The 19,151-nt window shown below is 39.1% G+C and overlaps 2 protein-coding genes across 10 annotated transcripts in view; one reads left to right on the forward strand and one right to left on the reverse strand.

Annotated features, from left to right (window-relative positions):
* nme9 (NME/NM23 family member 9) overlaps window positions 1–1,792 on the forward strand; it is a 462,322-nt gene extending 460,530 nt beyond the window's left edge. The window contains exon 20 of the transcript XR_012384842.1: window positions 1,739–1,792. The gene's annotated coding sequence lies outside the window, so the exon portion shown is untranslated. The remainder of the gene's footprint in view (window positions 1–1,738) is intronic.
* Window positions 1–19,151, reverse strand: part of trpm2 (transient receptor potential cation channel, subfamily M, member 2) — a 93,424-nt gene that overhangs the window by 20,521 nt on the left and 53,752 nt on the right. For all 9 annotated transcript variants that reach the window (XM_009304992.5, XM_073912315.1, XM_073912312.1 and 6 more), the window contains 9 exon segments: window positions 18,500–18,618; window positions 15,700–15,838; window positions 14,358–14,529; window positions 11,702–11,882; window positions 9,946–10,127; window positions 8,248–8,380; window positions 5,964–6,051; window positions 5,454–5,541; window positions 592–740 (listed from right to left, as the gene is read on the reverse strand). In XM_009304992.5, coding sequence (XP_009303267.2) covers window positions 592–740; window positions 5,454–5,541; window positions 5,964–6,051; window positions 8,248–8,380; window positions 9,946–10,127; window positions 11,702–11,882; window positions 14,358–14,529; window positions 15,700–15,838; window positions 18,500–18,618 — 1,251 coding nt within the window.

Consider the following 19,151-nt stretch of genomic DNA (forward strand, 5'->3'; position numbering starts at 1 on the left):
AATATTGAAAAAAAAACCTCAACAAAACACTCTGGGCAAATTGACTCCCCTTTGGTTATGTTGGAGGCTGTTTTTGCCCCATTGACATCCATTATAATCACGTTTTTTGATTGCAAAGCCATGACAGCATATAATCATGCATTCTTGATTGTTGCTGGTTTATCCTGTTGGGAAGAGATACAATTTGTCATTTTCACTGTTGATCATCAGTTGCAGTGCAAAAAGAGCTTAAAATTATATTGGTATATGCAAGCAACTCATCTTCCAGAGCACAGTAAATATAGTAAGTGTATTTATGCACATACACACTACAATGTGTACTCCACAGAGCTCCATATAAAAGTCAGAGTTTTGCACAGGTCTATGTAAAGGATTAATGCTGCCAACTGATAATCGACAGTAAAAAATAAAAGTTTCCCAAGAGGGAAAACCAGCAAGAATGCATGATTATATGCTGTATTGGCTGTGCAATCAAAAAATATGATTATAATGGAAGTCAATGGGGAAAAACAGCTCCCAACATAATGAAAGGGTATTACATTTGAACAATCCACAAGGGTTAATGTTTTAAATTTGCTGTAAATATATCACCTCCCAGGACACCTTCTCCTCAGGCACAGGAAAGCGTCTGACGGTGCTGTCAGGATATTGCAGCTGACGAGCAAACATATGAGGAGCCTCTTCATCATCCGTCTCCTGTCCGCTGGAGTCTCCATCATCCCTATCAGAGCTTTTACTTCCTGCACGGACACAAAGGTCTCCATTTACAACCATTTCACTAGAACTACACCAGCTTTTTACTCTACTCTCCTGCTTGAATTGCTGGAATGTTTAACAATTTGAAATATTACGGCTTTTTACTCTCTATTCTTATGCTAAGCTGACACACCCCACATTGTAAAAAGTGTGTAATTGTGCCAGTAGAAAAACTATACAATTTTGGTCAAACATTAGTGAGACAGTATGAGACAACCTTGATTTAATCCACTATATAAGTAAAGATAAATGGGCAGAAGCTGAACACCTTTACAGTATGTAGACACTTTCCACAAGCAAAAAAATGGCCATGTTTTAAAAACATTCATTCATTTTCTTTCGGCTTAGTCCCTTATACATCCGGGGTCGACACAGCGGAATGAGCCGCCAAATAATCTGGCATATGTTTTGCTCTTTCCCGCTGCAACCCAGTACTGGGAAAAAACCCCCAGACTCCCACATTCACACACACTTATACACTACGGCAAATTTAGTTCATCCAATTCACATGTAGCGTATGTGTTTGGGCTGTGGGGGACAACTTTTCCCCTCCTTTTCTCGCTCCTTTTCCCCCCCTGAAACCTTGACTGTACGAACTGGCCCTAAAGCCGCCTTTCCACTGCACACATTTGGACACGACTGTCGGAATACACCCCCTTGTGGCAGCCGCACAGTATTTTCAGTGTTGTCATGCATCACGGGAGAGAAGCTGATCACACGGTCAAGGTCGGAGTGGGACTCCTTTTTAGCTCTGGAGCTTCAAGCCTTAGACCGGACCACCTCAGTCGACGACTGACAATATTAAAATAATGTCATTTCCAATTCAGTTTCAAATGACACTAACACGTCTTTTTCAAGGACACAGCTGCTTTAGAACTTTTAGAAATTTTTTTTATTTATTTTATTTTTATTTGCTTGTTTATTTTACAGGGACAATACACTTGACGTTGTTATACAAAGATAACCGATGTTGTGTACATAGGGCATATAGCATAAAGCTAATTTGCAGCCCTCGTCCCTGGTTAGGCTTTACATTATAAAAAAAAAAATAAATAAAAATAATAATAATAATAAAGAAAACCGGCAAGAATAAAACACAATACAGCAAACATGTACAATATTTACAGAGCCATAAACATAAGATGCAAGTCCATATGGATAAAGAGAAATGTAAATGGGACCAACCTGAAAGAATAATGCTTAATGTTCACATTGCTGTAAAGATTTCAACCATTCTTTCAGCTTTACAGAAAAAACTGGGAGTTCTGATTGTAACTTTAAATGAACAGGCATGGCATTCCATAGATGTGAACCTTTTACTGAAAAGGATGACTGACCCACAGCGGTTCTGCATCTGCGGATTCAACAATTCCCACTTACTGCCCCTCTAGTCTTCGCCCCATCACTACTGAATTTATCTATTAACTCACAGACTACTTTAGGAGCAAGACCATGTATACACTTAAACATGTTTTTTAAAAACTAAAACTTTAAAAAACTATCAAAACTTAACAAATTATATTTTTTAAGAATTTGACAATATTTATGAAGAATTTCATAAATATGAGAACATTAATTCTTTATAGATATCCAGTCCTTTGTAACAGTCGTCACACAAAAAAAAAATGTATTCCAACATAAGTAACCCAAACAGTATTTTATGTCTTAACACTGAAAAAAAAACATATTTTACTCTGGTGAGGTTCGAACTCGGGTCGGCTGAGTTGATGCTAACCACTAGACCAAGATGGCGCTGTTAAGCTCTGCAATGTTATCACTGATGTCTACTCTTTTTTTACCCTACTCTTTATCTCCCCATTTTAGATTTCTGATCAAGTTATGTTAAGATTAAAAGTTAAGATTTATTAATGTAGTAAATCATCTGATTTTCATTGAGCAGGTGTAATATTCATTAATATTAATTAATATTCACTGAGGTGCCGCTGTTTGGGGTGGAATGGGGTGCAGCCCGCAGGTTAATGATGATCATTATTAACCTGCGGGCTGCATTTAGCTCACGGGGCTGCGAGAAAATAAATAAAAAGAGTGAAGCTGCGGCAGAATAATGATTAAAAAGAGTGAGGTTATGGTCAAATAAACAAATAAATTTAAAAAAGTGCAACTGCTGAGAGTGCAAGCAGCTAGGGACACCTGCCCTCGCGGCCAAAAAACAGACCGGCCCACCGGCAATTCTCCCGGTTCTCCCGATTAGCCAATCCGGGCCTGTGCACGGTGTCCGCAATAAAGGAGGGCAAAAGCAAGAGCCTTTCTCTGTGCATTTACATGGTTTAATGAATGAATGAATACTAGAAACTCATAGACTGCTAAAATTTTGGAGGGAATGTGGAGACAACATTAAAAAATATATTGTTATTACTTTCTTACTTACATTTATGAACAGATAAGTTTTTTTTTTAATATAGACTTTTTATAATTTAATAAATAACCAAATAAACTCCTAAATTCTCATCTAACGCGCACGGATCTGCTTGGACAACACTGGAACACATCATATCCGGTTGGCAGGTCGCATACGGTCTAGTTGCAGGAGTTCAAATATTCAACGGATCCGCAGCTCAATTCGGATCCGAATTTTCTGCATATGGAGATGATCGGAACTCCACACAGCTCACGGACTGCTCTCCACTGGAAAGGAATGACAGACTTTCGGTCTGTCGCTTGTCGTTCGTCATGTGCAGTGGAAAGGAGCTTTTAGAGGCCTCAGCAGACCATGGGTTTGTTTTGCGCATGAGTAGCCCAAGACCAAGCCCTAGCTAGAGGACTGCCACACCAGCAGAACCATCGCCCCTTCTGTGTATTAACTGAAGGTCTCCTTGAGGTAGTCCAACCTCATTCACTCCTTTCTGGCTGTATTGGATGAGCCATATGATTGGCAGGAGCTGGGTGAACTTGGGTAGTGAACATATTGGTAGGTGGTGGAATTTGACTGTCTCAGGAAGAAGAGGGAGATCCTGGAGGAGGAATGGACCCCTTTCACCAGCAACAGCACCACCTCCCAGTCCCTGCCCAACCTCCAAGGGTTGACCCACTCCCGAAAGCGGACACTGAAGAGGAAGGCCTCCAGCCCCAGAGCACAACTCAGTCTCAGCTCCTGCCCCAGAGTGCAATTCAGTGTCGGCTCCAGCTCCAGAGTGCAACTCAGTGTCGGCTCCAGCTCAGAGTGCCCACCAGTGTCAGCTCCAGCCCCCGAGCACCCGCCAGTGATGACTCCAGCCCCCAAGCACCCGCCAGTGATGACTCCAGCCCCCAAGCACCCGACAGTGATGACTCCAGCCCCTGAGCAGTGATGACTCCAGCCCCCGAGCACCCGACAGTGATGACTCCAGCCCCTGAGCACCCGCCAGTGATGACTCCAGCCCCCGAGCACCCGACAGTGATGACTCCAGCCCCCGAGCACCCGCCAGTGATGACTCCAGCCCCCGAGCACCCGACAGTGATGACTCCAGCCCCTGAGCACCCGCCAGTGATGACTCCAGCCCCCGAGCACCCGACAGTGATGACTCCAGCCCCCGAGCACCCGACAGTGATGACTCCAGCCCCTGAGCACCCGCCAGTGATGACTCCAGCCCCCGAGCACCCGACAGTGATGACTCCAGCCCCCGAGCACCCGACAGTGATGACTCCAGCCCCCGAGCACCCGCCAGTGATGACTCCAGCCCCAGAGTGCAATTCAGTGTCGACTATAGCCCTAGAGTGCAATTTAGTGTAGGCTCCAGCCCCATAACACAACTCAGAGTCAGCTTCAGCTCAGAGTGCCCACCAGTGTCAGACTCCAGCCCTCGAGTGCAGCTCAGTGCCTGCGCCGTCTAGGCACCTAGCCCTGCCGGGCCCAGGCAGGATACTTGCCCTGCCAGCCCTAGCCTGATCCTTGCCCTGCTGGCCCCAGCCCGACTCCTTACCCTTCCTGTCAGCCAGGGTCCCTGAACCCCCTGACCTTCTCTGACTTTGTCCTTGCATCCTTGTTTGTATTGCAGGGTTTTGTTTGGCTCAACTCCTTCCCTCTCTTCCTGATGTCATGTATGTTTACTTCCCTGTCTTGTGTTGTCTGATGTTGCCAATTTTGTTTTTTGTCACGTTTCTTGTCTGTCTTGTATCTATGTTCCCTTTTGGGGGTGGTGGGGGCTAGTGTCAGGATTCTGCCACTTCGGTCTTGTTAATTATTGTTTTGGTGGCAGTGTCCAGACACTAGTCCTGTCTTGTCTTGTATATTGTGCTCGGCTTGAGTTTTCTCTGATCCCTGCCAGCTTGCCCAGTAAAGTTTGTTTGTTTATTTGTTTTGGTAATGGTTTTCCCCTCTGGGTAGTTTTTATTGTCTTTTTGTTTTAGTTTTTAATAAACCAATGCTTTTGTCCTGCATTTGAGTCCTCGCTCCATTACCTTCCTAAAACCTTGACAGTTTTATGTTCAAGATACAACTTAAATAAATTGTATGAAACCCAGCATTTTTACAGGACATTTCTGATCAAACAAATGCAGCCCTGGTGAGAATATCTCAACAACACCACACAGAATGTCTATGTTGTCATGACAAAAATAAATAAATAAATAAATAAATAAATAAATTTGTACCTGTAATATTTCTTTAAAGTAATGTGATATAAACTGTTTAAATCATGACCAGAAATGAAGTTATACTGTTGCAGAAATCAAACTGATGTCAAAAAACCTCTGCTCACTCATTAATGGAGGCTGCACTTTGGATTTGCAGCCTTGTGATTTCAGCGCATCAATAATCCATCGCAAAGCTTTGGCAGACTCCGAGACCTGCCAGAAGAGACAAGAGATTTACCATCTGACACTCACAGTTGCTTCAATATTTTGCCTGAAGTAATGATATTCAATGGGCTGCTTTTTAAAGGAACACTCTACATTTTACAACTCCCCTAATGATGATGATACATGGGGCAACTTTTTGAGCAATTTTGCAGCAACTTTTTTATTTCCTGTCAGTCTTAGTACACAATGTATCTACAGAAATATCAAACTTTAAATAAGAAAATAATCTAAACGTTTTAGTCAATTTTAAAGTGAGATGCTAATGGTCTAATCTGATTCAATGGTCTATGCTAAGGTAAGCTAAAAGTGCTCGGCTAAGTGGATTTAAACATGGTAAAACTGTATTGTTTATTGGGGGGGCTGTAAAATGACGTGGAGTGTTTCTTTAAGTGTTTGAGGCAGAAGTTCACCTGCTCTTCAAGCCTGGCCAGTCGTTTGGCCATAGTGGCAGAAACCATCTCCTGCTCGCGCTCCAGCAGTTCAGACATCGCTCCAACCCTGAGAGCAAAAACACACACGATTAACCTTCACATGAACCTGAAATCCTGACGCTTTACCTGCCTGAATAAACTGCAATGTCATTTCTGTCACATGGATGTACATTATGAGGTATTATAAGAGGCATGTTTTTTGTCTTTGTTATTTTCCTCTTCTTTCTGAAAGGCCTATTCTCTAATCTCTATTTGATATTTTATAATGAAATTATATAGTGGTGTGAAAAAGTGCTTGCCCCCTTACTGATTTATCAAATTGTTTTGCATGTCTGTCACACTTTTATGTTTCAGATCATTAAACAAATTGAAATAATAGACAATGATAAGACAAGTAATTAAACAAAACCAACAAATATTGTTTCTCTAAGGCAGGGGTCACCAACCCTGTTCCTGGAGAACTACCTTCCTGCACATTTCAGTTGCAACCCTGACCAAACACACCTGTTTGTAATTATCAAGTGCTGCTTTAGGTACTATTAATTGGTTCAGGAGTGTTTGATCAGGGTTGGGACTGAATTCTGCAGGAAGGTAGCTCTCCAGGAACAGGGTTGGTGACCCCTGCTCTAAGGTTTGTTCCTTATCTGTTCTTATATTGTACAAGGAAGATATTATTACGTATTTCCATTTAATTGTATATGGTTTTATATTATATTTGGAAAATACTGCTATTACAAAAAGAGAAAAATATATATTCACAGGCCAAATTGTTTAAACTGTAGATTGTTAATTTAATTTACATACTATTATAGCATTATTTTAATGTTTGAATATACTGTAGTTTTATTTTTTTACAGATTTAAAGGGTCATGACACCCCCCACTTTCAGTTCAGGTCCACCTCAGAATTTTACGAAAAGGGTCACGAAACACCAAAACACATTTTTTGAGCTGTTGACAGTCGTAATTGTGTCCCACACTGCTAAAAACATTATTAGGACACCTATATTTCACTAAAAAGTGTAAATTGGTTGTTTTTGCGTTATTTCAAGCAAATTCGTACTTCCTGTTTGAAACGAATTTTTGAAGCTGCGTCACGGTCATGAGATAATAGCGTGTATTCCAGCGTGCAGACTGGACGTCTGTGCCAGAGTGTGTCTTATTACATCTTACAGTGTGATGCATTAATGCATGAGTAAGGCTTGGTTCAAACCAATCAGCGCGCTCTATTGTGCAACTTCATTAATATTCATTACTGTCACCGTGTTTAGACGACAGAGACGCCACGTTGTGTTGGCAAAACAAGCGTGAAGTGTTGCTTTTATAGTTTGCTGCCGTTAAGTTTCGTTTTCATTTTCTCTCTGTGAGAGCTCAGCTGGAACACGTGTGGATTAACAGTGTACGAGACGCTCGACAACAATAACTTACGTGTCTAAGGAGGAACATTGTTTACCTGAGAGCTGTTCTCATCTGCAAACGCTGAAATCCGGATTCGCTTGTAAAGTTAGTCTCTCCTCTTCATAAAGACGCGGCTCTAGTTGCTGGTGATTGTCCTGTCTCTACAGATTTGGTAAGTGAGCGACCAGTGCTCTTTGTTTATTCAGTTTGTTCGTATCGAATTAAGTTAACAATTGGACTGAGTGCAAACATAGCACCGCATTTTGAGACCGCAATAACACACGCGGCTTTCTGATGCTACCTGCCGTGTGCATCTAAGTTTCCGGGAAATGCAGAGTTTTTTTTCTGTCATTCGCCGTGCGGTATCAAACATTGCATGAAAAATACACGCTTAGAGCAGATCCTCGAATCAAATATCGCGTTTGTCGCGAGGGGCATGAATGAATTCCCTGAATGAAAGAGCCAAACTGCAGTTAAAGTCCAACATTTAATAATTTGGCAAATAATTCCACTACAGATGTCCATGTAGGTTAAACACCATCACTTTCTCATGTGTGTGTATTTGGACTGAAACTCGCGCGTGCCCAAATAGACACTCCCACACCATCCCACTTTAGTTCCTCCGACACTCCCCCCTAAACAGAGCTGGACACGCCCACTTTTCTGACTTTTTCCAAAGTAGAGGTGTGAAAACACCCTGCTGAAACACAAACCGTGAGGAGACGCATGATTTTATAGTTTACAAAGTTAAAATGCAAAATGAAAAAAACAGTAATGCCCCTCCCTCTTATCTAGAGCAGGTTTAAATATTTTCTGATCAAACACTTGAGCTGTTCTGTGTATCTGTGTTTTTATATTTCAGTTACTTCTCTGCCGTGTCATGGATGCGATGCTCCACGCTCTGGCTCTCGTCCTGTCTTGTGGATGCCAGATAGTTGTCCTTCATGTAGGCTTCCCATGATAACAGCTCCTCTTCCTCCGTCTGCTCCAGCTCCTGTCCTGTGGAGATTTCGGTCACCATGCAGTAAAAAAGAAAATTAGTCTGAAAGAAGTCTGACCCTGGGTGCAAAACTGTCAATGCATGAAAACAATAGAGTTGCTGCTTGTAGCATCCTGACTTACAATCCTAACAATATCGTAATCAAATAAGCATTTTTCATTTGCAAAGCATTTAACTTAATGCATTATTCATTGCCTAAATCTCAAAAAGAACCAGTTGCTGAAAATAAACAAACAAACAAGCAATAATAAAAATAATAATAACAACAATAATATTAACAACAGTAATAATAATAACAATAATAATAGTAATAATAGCAATAATAATAATAATAAAACCAATAATAATAATAATAATAGTAATAATAATAATAGTAATAATAGCAATAATAATAATAATAATAATAATAATAATAATAATAATAATATTAATAATAATAATAATAATTACTATAATAATAATAATAATAATAGCAATAATAACAATATAAAAATAATAATAATAACAATAATAATAACAGTAATAATAATAATAATAACAGCAATAATAATAGCAAAAATAATAATAATAACAGTAATTATAATAATAATCACAGTAATAACAACAATAATAAATATAATAATAATAATAATAATATTAATAATAATAGCAACAATAATAATAATAATAATAATAATAATAGCAACAACAATAATGATAGCAACAACAATAATAACAACAACAACAACAACAACAACAACAACAATAATAATAATAATAATAATAATAATAATAATAATAATAATAACAACAGTAATGGTAAGTATACACTTAAAGTAATACTTCACGGCCCAAGACGTAATTTATTTAATTAATTTATTTGAAACATTGATGAGTTTTCTTTTGTTGAACATAAAAAGCGAAATTATGAAAAATGCTGGTAGGCATCACCCATTGACTTCCATACTATGCAAACAGCATAGTAGGAGAAAAGTCACGCACTCAAACCAGGGATTGAGGTTAAGTAATAAATCTATCAGCTGTGGTGTTGGAGCTAGAGATGCACTGATTGGCAGAAATCAGGTTTCTTATCTGGATTTGCAGGCAAAATTCATTGCAAACATTTTCTAGTACAAAGCGTGTAATTGAAAAGTTAACAGAGGTCACAGATACTTACTTACTCTTACTTACTCCCAGGGCAATTTATATCAAAGTTGATATTTAGCCACACAATATTGTGTTTCCTAACATCTAATTTTTAGGAGGTGGGTTGTTAGCCCACCGCTTAACCCCCAACCTGCAGGACCAGGACAAACACACATACACTACGGATAATTTAGTTAATTCAATTCACCTATAGTGCATGTGTTTGGACTTGTGGGGGTAAGCGGAGCACCTGGAAAAAACCCACACCAACACAGGGAGAACATGCAAACTCCACACAGAAACGCTAACTGACCCAGCCGGGCCTAGAACCAGCGACCTTCTTGCGGTGTTGCTAACCACTGAGCCACCGCGCTGCCTGACATGAAACATGTAAATCAGTGCATCCCTAGCTGTATTGCGTGTTTGTGGAAGTGCTCACGGAAGTTCTTGTGTCTCTGCGGCAGGTCACGCAGGAAAACTCCTCTGATGAAGAGGATGAGGTGACTTAGGAGGATGAAGGGTGGAGGAAGAGCAGGTCGGCTGTGATACTCCTTTATCAGCTCGTACCGCTGAAACTTCCAGATGGTGTCTGTGTTGTCCTGAACCTCCTGAAACGTGTAGCTGTGATGTACAATGATAGATAAAATAATATTGACAATATATTGACAATGGAACAAGATAAAACCTGAGATGTGATAAAAGAAATAGGGGCTTTGTTTCAAAACCTGAGCATTCTAAGGTAATTGTAATTAGTTCAAACTATAAAACTAAAAGCTTTTTTGCAATACAGTCCCATTAAATGTAATATACACTTACAGGCCACTTTATTAGGTACACCTTACAAGTACTGGGTTGGACCCACTTTTGTTTTCAGAACTGCTTTAATCCTTCATGGCACAGATTCAACAAGGTACTGGAAATATTCCTGAGATTTTGCTCCATATTGACATGATAGCATCACACAGTTGCTGCAGATTTAGAATCTCCCGTTCCACCATATCCCAAAGGTGCTCTATTGGATTGAGCTCTGGTGACTGTGGAGGTCATTTGAGTACAGTGAACTCATTGTCATATTCAAGAAACCAGTCTGAGATGATTCACGCTTTATGACATGGTGTGTTATCCTGCTGGAAGTAGCCATCAGAAGATAAGGACACTGTGGTCATAAAGGGATGGACATGGTCAGCAACAATACTCAGGTAGGCTGTGGCGTTTACACGATGCTCAATTGGTACTAATGAGCCCAAAGTGTGCCAAGAAAATCTCCCCCACACCATTACACCACCACCACCAGCCTGAACCGTTGATAGAAGGCAGGATGGATCCATGCTTTCATGATGTTGACGGCAAATTCTGACCCGAACATCCGAATGTGGCAGCAGAAATGGAGACTCATCAGAGCAGGCAACGTTTCTCCAATCTTCTATTGTCCAGTTTTGGTGAGCCTGTGTGAATTGTAGCCTCAATTTCCTGTTCTTAGCTGACAGGAGTGGCACCCGGTGTGGTCTTCTGCTGCTGTAGCCCATCCGTCTCAAGGTTGGACGTGTTGTGTGTTCAGAGATGCTCTTCTGTAGACCTCGGTTGTAGCGAGTGCTTATTTGAGTTACTGTTGCCTTTCTATCAGCTGGAACCAGTCTGGCCATTCTCCTGTGACCTCTAGAATCGACAAAGTATTTGCGCCCACAGAACTGCCGCTCACTGAATATTTTCTCTATTTCTGACCTTTTTCTGTAAACCCTAGAGATGGTTGTGCGTGAAAATCCGAGTAGATCAGCAATTTCTGAAATACTCAGAGCAGCCCGTCTGGCACCAACAACCATGCCACGTTCAAAGTCACTTAAATCCCCATTTCTTCCCCATTCTGATGCTCGGTTTGAACTGCAGCAGATCGTCTTGACCGTGTCTACATGCCTAAATGCATTGAGTTGCAGCCATGTGATTGGCTGATTAGAAATTTGCGTTAACAAGCATTTGGACAGGTGTACCTAATAAAGTGGCCAGTGAGTGTCTATCTATATGCATACATAAGAGAATATTTAAGAACCATGTCATTAGTTTGCAACAAATAAACAAACTCTTTAGAAATGAAATCAAGTCTACTCATTAGGGTGTTATTGGTAAGCCCCATAGTGTATCATTTGGGATGCAACAATTTTGTCTGCTCACTCTGTTAGGTGTTTGTGTTGATGACTCACTTAAAGATGGCGATGAGCAGGTTGAGTAAAAGGATGTTGGCGAACAGCAGATAAACACACAGCATCATGATGGTCAGCCATTCTGGGAACACCGGAGTGTTATCAGCGTTCAGCATGGGACATTTGGGCTTCAGAGGATCCGAGGCGTTCACACTACAGCTGCTAATATCAAACAGAGTATCTGCATCACAAAACACAAAGATTACCGTTAGCACACTGAGCTGAATTTTGCTTAAAGTGTAGACATTTTGTATTTTAAATAAAAGCATATTCTTTAGAAATCTTTGTATTCAGTTTGTCCTAATTATCAAAAATGACACACATTCACTAAAACCTCTAAAATAAAACAGGAACATGTAAATTTCAGTCATTTATTCAGTTATTGACCAGGCTTTTCAGGTTATTCATGACAATTTGCATCTGTTTAATGTTATTATTATTATTAGTATCATTTATTATATGCAAATTTATATTTGTTTTAATAAACACAAGTTCAGATTTGTCCACTTCACTGCAAAAAATGCTTTTCTTACTTAGATTTTTTGGCTTGTTTCTAGTCCAAATATCTAAAAATTCCTAAATCAAGAAGATTTTTTTACACAAGCACAACATATTGTCTTGTTTTGAGAAATAATATGCCATTATTAAGTGAGTTTTTCCTTAAAAAAAGCAAAATAATCTGCCAATGGGGTAAGCAAAATAATCTTACTTCAAAAGAAAAAACAAGATTAATTTGCTTACCCCATTGGCATATTATTTAGCTTGTTTTAAGGAAAAACTCACTTAATAATGGCATATTATTTCTCAAAACAAGACAATATGTTGTGCTTGTGTAGAAAATTCTTCTTGATATAAGAAATTTTAGATATTTAGACTAAAAACAAGACAAAAAATCTAAACAAGAAAAGCATTTTTTGCAGTGTTGTCGGGTTTTGGAGACGTCTGCATCGCCATATGGGGCATAAGAACAGGACGTGTGTTTGGATATACCTCAGTTTTTTGACCGCACTTCATTATTAGCGTTCATTTTTCATTTTCTGGAGATTAGAACTGAATTTAGACATAGAATTGATCACATTTTTGTGCTTTGTGTGGGGTGCCATCTCACACCCCACGCCTCCCTTTTCAAATGGTACATTTTCATACGACTGAACTCGTACGAAATACTAAACTGACAAAACGTAAAATAATTATATTTTCTCGTGAGATCACCTCAGTGCAGGGCTTCCCACAGGTTTGAAATATACTTGCACTGGTAGCCTGATTGGAAAACACCTTTTTCCCACAGCACATAAATGGTGAAATACATGCGACAAACAAAAACTAACGTGATTTTTAACTTGATTTTTATTTATTATGACACTGTTATACACCTTTTCTTATCAATGGGTTAAAGTTATTTTAAAAGGCTGTTGAAATAATAGAAATCCACTATTTCTCTTATTACTTTTATGCTATTATTTAGGAGACATGTGCACCCACTGAAAGGTAAAGGGTGCTATCTCTCTCTCTCTCTCTCTCTCTAAAGTTGCTGGATTAAAATGACATTGATAGTATTGTCAAAGCATTTTAGATATGTATAAAGTATGTAATATATTCACATCATCAAATAAATAAAATATACAGCAAATGAGAAATAAATATTAGAAAAAAAGTGTATATTATTTAAATAAGGCAAATTAGTTGATTATCCATTTCTGATGGTGTACAAATATTTTGCAGCTATTGTAGATGTCATTTTGTTCTCTCCGAGTATAAAGTTTATTAAATGATTAATCATTTAATGTTTCTCTCAGGGCTGTGCACGCACAGTCAGCTGTGATATGGTATTGCAAAAAACGCATACAAATAATGCCAACTTTAGAATGCGAAAGTAAACCCTGAATACTGGACATTTTTAGGAGATTCAGAAACTATGGTCGGATGCATTTTGGCAGAAAAGGCGCGTATCTGTGGGTCTGCAGAGCACATGAGAGTTTCTGTGTGACAGATCGCGCACACTAAGAATCAGCAGTAGGAAACGTGCAGAGCGAGAGAAGATTTTCCACTGGTTAATCGAGCGCAAATGTTTAGTTTTCTTGGACGGATACAAAAAAAGGTATGAGGTCTTTCTCTCTGAGATGGCTGTCAATTTGACGCTGATTCAGGCTTCTGGATGGGATGAAATTAAGCTTGCTATTGCGCCATCCAGTGGACACAATTGGAACAGCAGTATATTTTATTGAAAAATTTCAGCTCACAGAATCATCTTGCGATCGCCATACGTTTGACACCCCTGTTCTAAACACACCCAAAACTATTAAGAGAATAAACACAACCCTGTTAGACCATGTGCCGGGGTCCGTCCTTAAAATAGCAAAAGTGAATTCGGACACGCCCCTTATGCGTTTGTGTCATGCGCTTAAGTCTTTACACCTAGATCAGTAAAATAGAGTCCTTTGTGTGTAAAACATATGAGAAAATGTGCCCCAGTAACGCATTTGAGATCATCAGAAGTGTACACAGTGCACTCTAGTGGATTTGTGAAAACAAAAATGGCAAGAAACCGTAGACCAGGGAACATATTTCTCGGTTCTCAAAAATGTAGCCCAGGGGACATACTTCCATTGAGTCTGGGTTTATTTGAATTATTCAAAGTAAAATATAAACTTCTCACTGTCTATATTAGTAGGGAAGTTGCCAAATATAGTGATGTAGGGCTCATAAACAGCTCCACGGATGATCCAGTTTAGTCTCTCTTCGTTTTCGATCAGAATGCCCTGTTTGGCCACTCCGTACGCCACAACCCAGATACTGAGCAGAAACATGAAGAAGAACAAATCCAACATCTGCGGAGACAAAGGCAGAGAGTCAGAGATGCACATTCACAACTGCTGTCATGCAAAACCAGTTTTATGTGCACTAATATTCCTCATATTATTGACTATTCATATAGTTATTACTCCTTTTCCAAAGTTAGATTTAAGCACTTTTCAGGTGTATAACTTAATTTAAAATGATTCATTTTACTTTTTTTATTAATTTTTCTTACATCAATTTTCTCACACGTGTCTTTCTTGTATTTCTAATCTTAAATCTATGTTTATTTTAGTTTCAAATGGTGCAAAAAAGGGGAGACAGATCACCCTACATTCACAGATTCCAAAGTTAAAATTTTATCCAAAAGAAAAAAATATTTTATTTATTTTAATAGTTTGAAAACAAGTTGTTTGTTTATCTTTCTAAATAATTAATAATTATTAATTCTTTAAAGAAAATTAAATAAATATATATATATATTGATTTTGTGAAGTTTATTTATAAACTAATTTTGAGAGGAGCTCGTGCTCATGATTGACCACAGCTGGTCCCACATTAGCTAATGCATCATTCACCAATCAGATAATTCCTAACCCACTATAAATAACCAGAGTGTCTTACCTTAGCCATCTTCGTCTTGAAGAATCCCCCTTTCCACCCCCACTCCCCCCTTTTCCTTAACAGGGCGGCATGACGGCCCAGTGGTTAGCACTGTTGCCTCACAGCAAGAATGTCTCTGGTTCAGGTCTTGACCTGGCCAGGTGACATTTCTGTGCAGAGTTACATGTTCTCCCAGTGCTCGTGTGGGTTTCCCCCGGGTTCTCTGGTTTCATCCCACAGTCAAAAGACACGCAACATAGGTAAATCGACTAAACCAATAGGTCGACACAATAGGTGAGGTCAGCAGTTCATATTCATAGCAATGCTTAATCCGCCATTTGCCTTAACAAGCAAGGGAGTTTTCGAGACGTACCTAAGCTCAAACTCCCCTCTCGCCCTGCAAACGAGAGGGAGCCCAGGGCTCAAGGATTTTCTGAGCTTAGGGCTCTCTCCCAGGACATCATGCCAAACAAGCTTTATTACCAGTCACCAGCTAAGTGTGGACTCTTGAAATACACGCAAAAAAAAAAAAAGATTGTTTTTTTTTTTGTTTTTTTTAAGTTTTTTAAACAGTATTTTAACTTTAATTGCAAACCCACCATTCTCCTGACGATGATTATTTTGGGACCCAGAGTTCGACTGATGGAGAAGATGGCCATTAATCGCAGGCAGAATATGATGAAGTCGATGCAGAGGATGACTTTACCAATGTAAAACACAGTGTCCGAGGCCTGAAGTCTGCAGGACAAACACAGAGACTGGTTAACTGTGAAGCATGCTGATCTGAGGCTCATTATATGCAACTACTCAATTAAATTTGAAAGACTTTAAACATGATTCAATCTTTTTTAATAAACAGATTTTTCATTGCTTTCGGTTTTCATTAAAACTGTTAAAGTATTAAATTACTAATACAAACATCTGCAGCTAAATGTTGCTTTTCAGTATTGTTCGTTGTTGTGTTAATGCATATACACTACCTGACAAAAGGAACAACAATAATAACTTCACTTTTAGTTGATCATTTGGTATTAGAAGTGGCTCATATGAAAGGCAAAGACCTTTAGATTACACTTATTTGACCACAATAATATATGATCACGCCTTAATTTGAATGATTTCATTGGGACAGTAAGGTCTGACTCTGCTTAGACATAAGTCTTGTCACTGAACGGAAATAACATCCAGTGTAGAATATAAAGTCCTGCTGCAGTGGAGACAGAATGAATATTGTGTCTGACTCCATTATGAGCTTGGAGGACTGCATCCATACATCTCTGACATGACTCACATCACTGATTAATAAAGTCATCTGGAACGGCAAAGAAAGCGTTCCTGCAGGACTCCCAGAGTTCATCAAGACTCTTCAGTAATCTTCAATGCCTCCTCTATCCTACACCAGACATGCTCAATAATGTTCATATCTGGTCATTGGGCTGGCCAATCCTTCTACGCTTTCAGTTCAAATTCAAACAAATATCAAACTAGGCATTTGATTGTTGCGAAAACTCAATGGTTAAAATTACATATTGTGTCTTTAAAATAAAAAAAGAGTATTTCCATCTCAAAAGCTTTTTCTTTAAACAAATGGTGTTCAAAATAATGTTAAAGGTGCAGTAGGTGATTGTCTTCAGAAGCATTTTTTTGTTGTGCTGGTTGAAAGTCTCTTCACAGTCTAATAGTAATGATTACAGTAAATGATCTAAATGTGTTTATATGTATTTTTATATTTTGGGTAAGGCATGAAACTAAAAAATGTTCATCCAATTAAATAAAGTCAGACCGACATCTCTCATAATCCCGATAAGTAGCCCAATCTGTCTGTCAGCGAATGCAGATTTGAACCGCTGTTGGTGCCATGCGTTCACGAGATAGGTGCGCGCGCCCGATCGGTGAAAACCTGCTTAATCAAAACTTTTTAAAAACCTGAATCAATATTGGATTTACCTTTGCATGCTGGAGAAACTATTTAACAATGTCTGAAGGATTTCTCTTAGACAGGTCATGTTAAGTTTTAAAACTATTTTAGCTTCATGCAAAGCTGATGTAACGTTAAATGTTGTTACAAACGGGTTACATCTTCACAGAAGTGTTGTTCAGCCACTAAAATCTTCCGTTGAAAGATTGATAAGACTATTTTCAGCTTCATAAGGGACCTTTTACAGCATCGATAATGTAGATTTTAATTATGCCTAGTTCAGACTGCGTGATTTTAGCCCCGATTTTGGCTCGCCGACAGGTTTTGAGAAATCGCCGACAAATGCCTGAAATCACAGGCAAATCGCTGCTCGTGCACGTGAGTGACGATCACACAGTATGAACTATCAAAGACACGATCTGAGAGAATCGCCGATGAGTCGCCGATGCCTGTGAGATGTTTGGCGTGCTGAATATCTGGAGCTGTCGGCGATTCAAATCATGCCGTGTGAATTGAGTTTTGACTAAAAATAACATCAGTGATCGCCTACAGCCAATGAGAGAGCAGCTTTCACGTGTGTGTGCGTGTGTGTATACCTGCTGCAGGCCAGCGGGAGGCTGGGGGAGAAGTTAAAAGCGCTCTTTTTCGGTTTATTTGGACCCACGAAATGGAGGGAAAACTAGTGGAGGTTTGACAGGACTCAGGAGCAACCGTGTCTGTTTGACGTTTCACACAGAAAGAAATTAGTTTATTATCAACGTTGAGGAGAAATGGCTAATTCCCTTTAAACCCAGGTGAGCAAACTTGTACATGTTCTACCCCATTAAAGGCTTCTTTCTCATTATGTAGTTAATAACAAAAGATATACTACGTGTTTTTGGCTGTGAGACGTCGTTTGGACGAAGTTGTCGGCGATTCTTTCTATAGTAAAGTCATGCAATGTGAATGTCCATGTCGCCGATCCATCTTGCAGTGTAAACAAAGCAGCGACGAAACGCCAGCCCAGATAGCCATGCAGTGTGAAAACATCTGTGACACGACTAGTTTGAAAATCATGCAGTCTGAACTCGGCATTAGCTTAACAACAAAACACAAGTAAATAGTGCTATTCCGCCTAGTCTCTCCCTATATTGTTTATTATGCAACTCTAATATTCACTCTGAAATCGCATGTCAGTTTGGCTTGCACGCCGCCAGACAAGCACTAGTCGCTTTTAACACATGAGAGAGGGTTCTTTTGCGGTGCTCGTGTTTCAGGAGGCGTGGCTCTAGACGGCAGGGGAGGGACTGTGATTCAGAGATTTATGCTAAGCTGTTAGCATTGTGAAAGATCACCTACTGCACATTTAATGATGTAAATATTTTTTTCTAAATGAATGTGTATCAAAAAATGTGCACAACTGTTTTCAGCATTGCAAGGCAAATATAAGCAGTGTTGAATTAATCTTATTCACATGTAACTTTGTATTAGTGTTTGTTTACCTGCAGATTAGACCAGCAATGAACAGCACGATTGACAGCACATCCAGAATGTTCCACAGATCCTTGATGTACATCTTTGCTTTCCTCCGAAATCCAGAGCCGTCAAAGTCATGATAGAGCTGTGAAAGCATTTTAAAATATCTTTGCCATGATGACAGCACATAATATTTTGATGAAGTTGATGCTAGTATTTAGCTTAAAGTGACATTTAAAGACTTAACTAGGTTAATTAGGCAAGTTAGGGTAATTAGGAACGTCATTGTATAATAGTGGTTTGTTCTGTAGACAATCCAAAACAAATATTGCTTAACCCTTAAAGACCAAGAGGTATTTTGTGGGCACCTAATGGGCCTATATTATTATTTTTTTTAAAAGCAGTTTTATTTTTCTTTTAGCAGTCAGCCTCAAGTGTCATATATCATTTTAAACAGGAGAACCTGAAGTTTCAATCTGTATCATTTAAAGGTCCAGTCTAAAATATTTTTTGGTCCAAAAACATATGAACAGACAGAAAATATTACAGAATTTTCCAGAAACGATTTTTTAAAAAAGTGGCATTTTCTAGCTATTTCAAACAAAACCTTATGAAGTTTGTTTTTCTTTCTTTAGAAATACATGCTATGATGTTTTATACTTCCAAAATAAATTTTGT

The sequence above is a fragment of the Danio rerio genome, chromosome 9, assembly GCF_049306965.1.
Source record: "Danio rerio strain Tuebingen ecotype United States chromosome 9, GRCz12tu, whole genome shotgun sequence".
Classification (NCBI taxonomy): domain Eukaryota; kingdom Metazoa; phylum Chordata; class Actinopteri; order Cypriniformes; family Danionidae; genus Danio; species Danio rerio.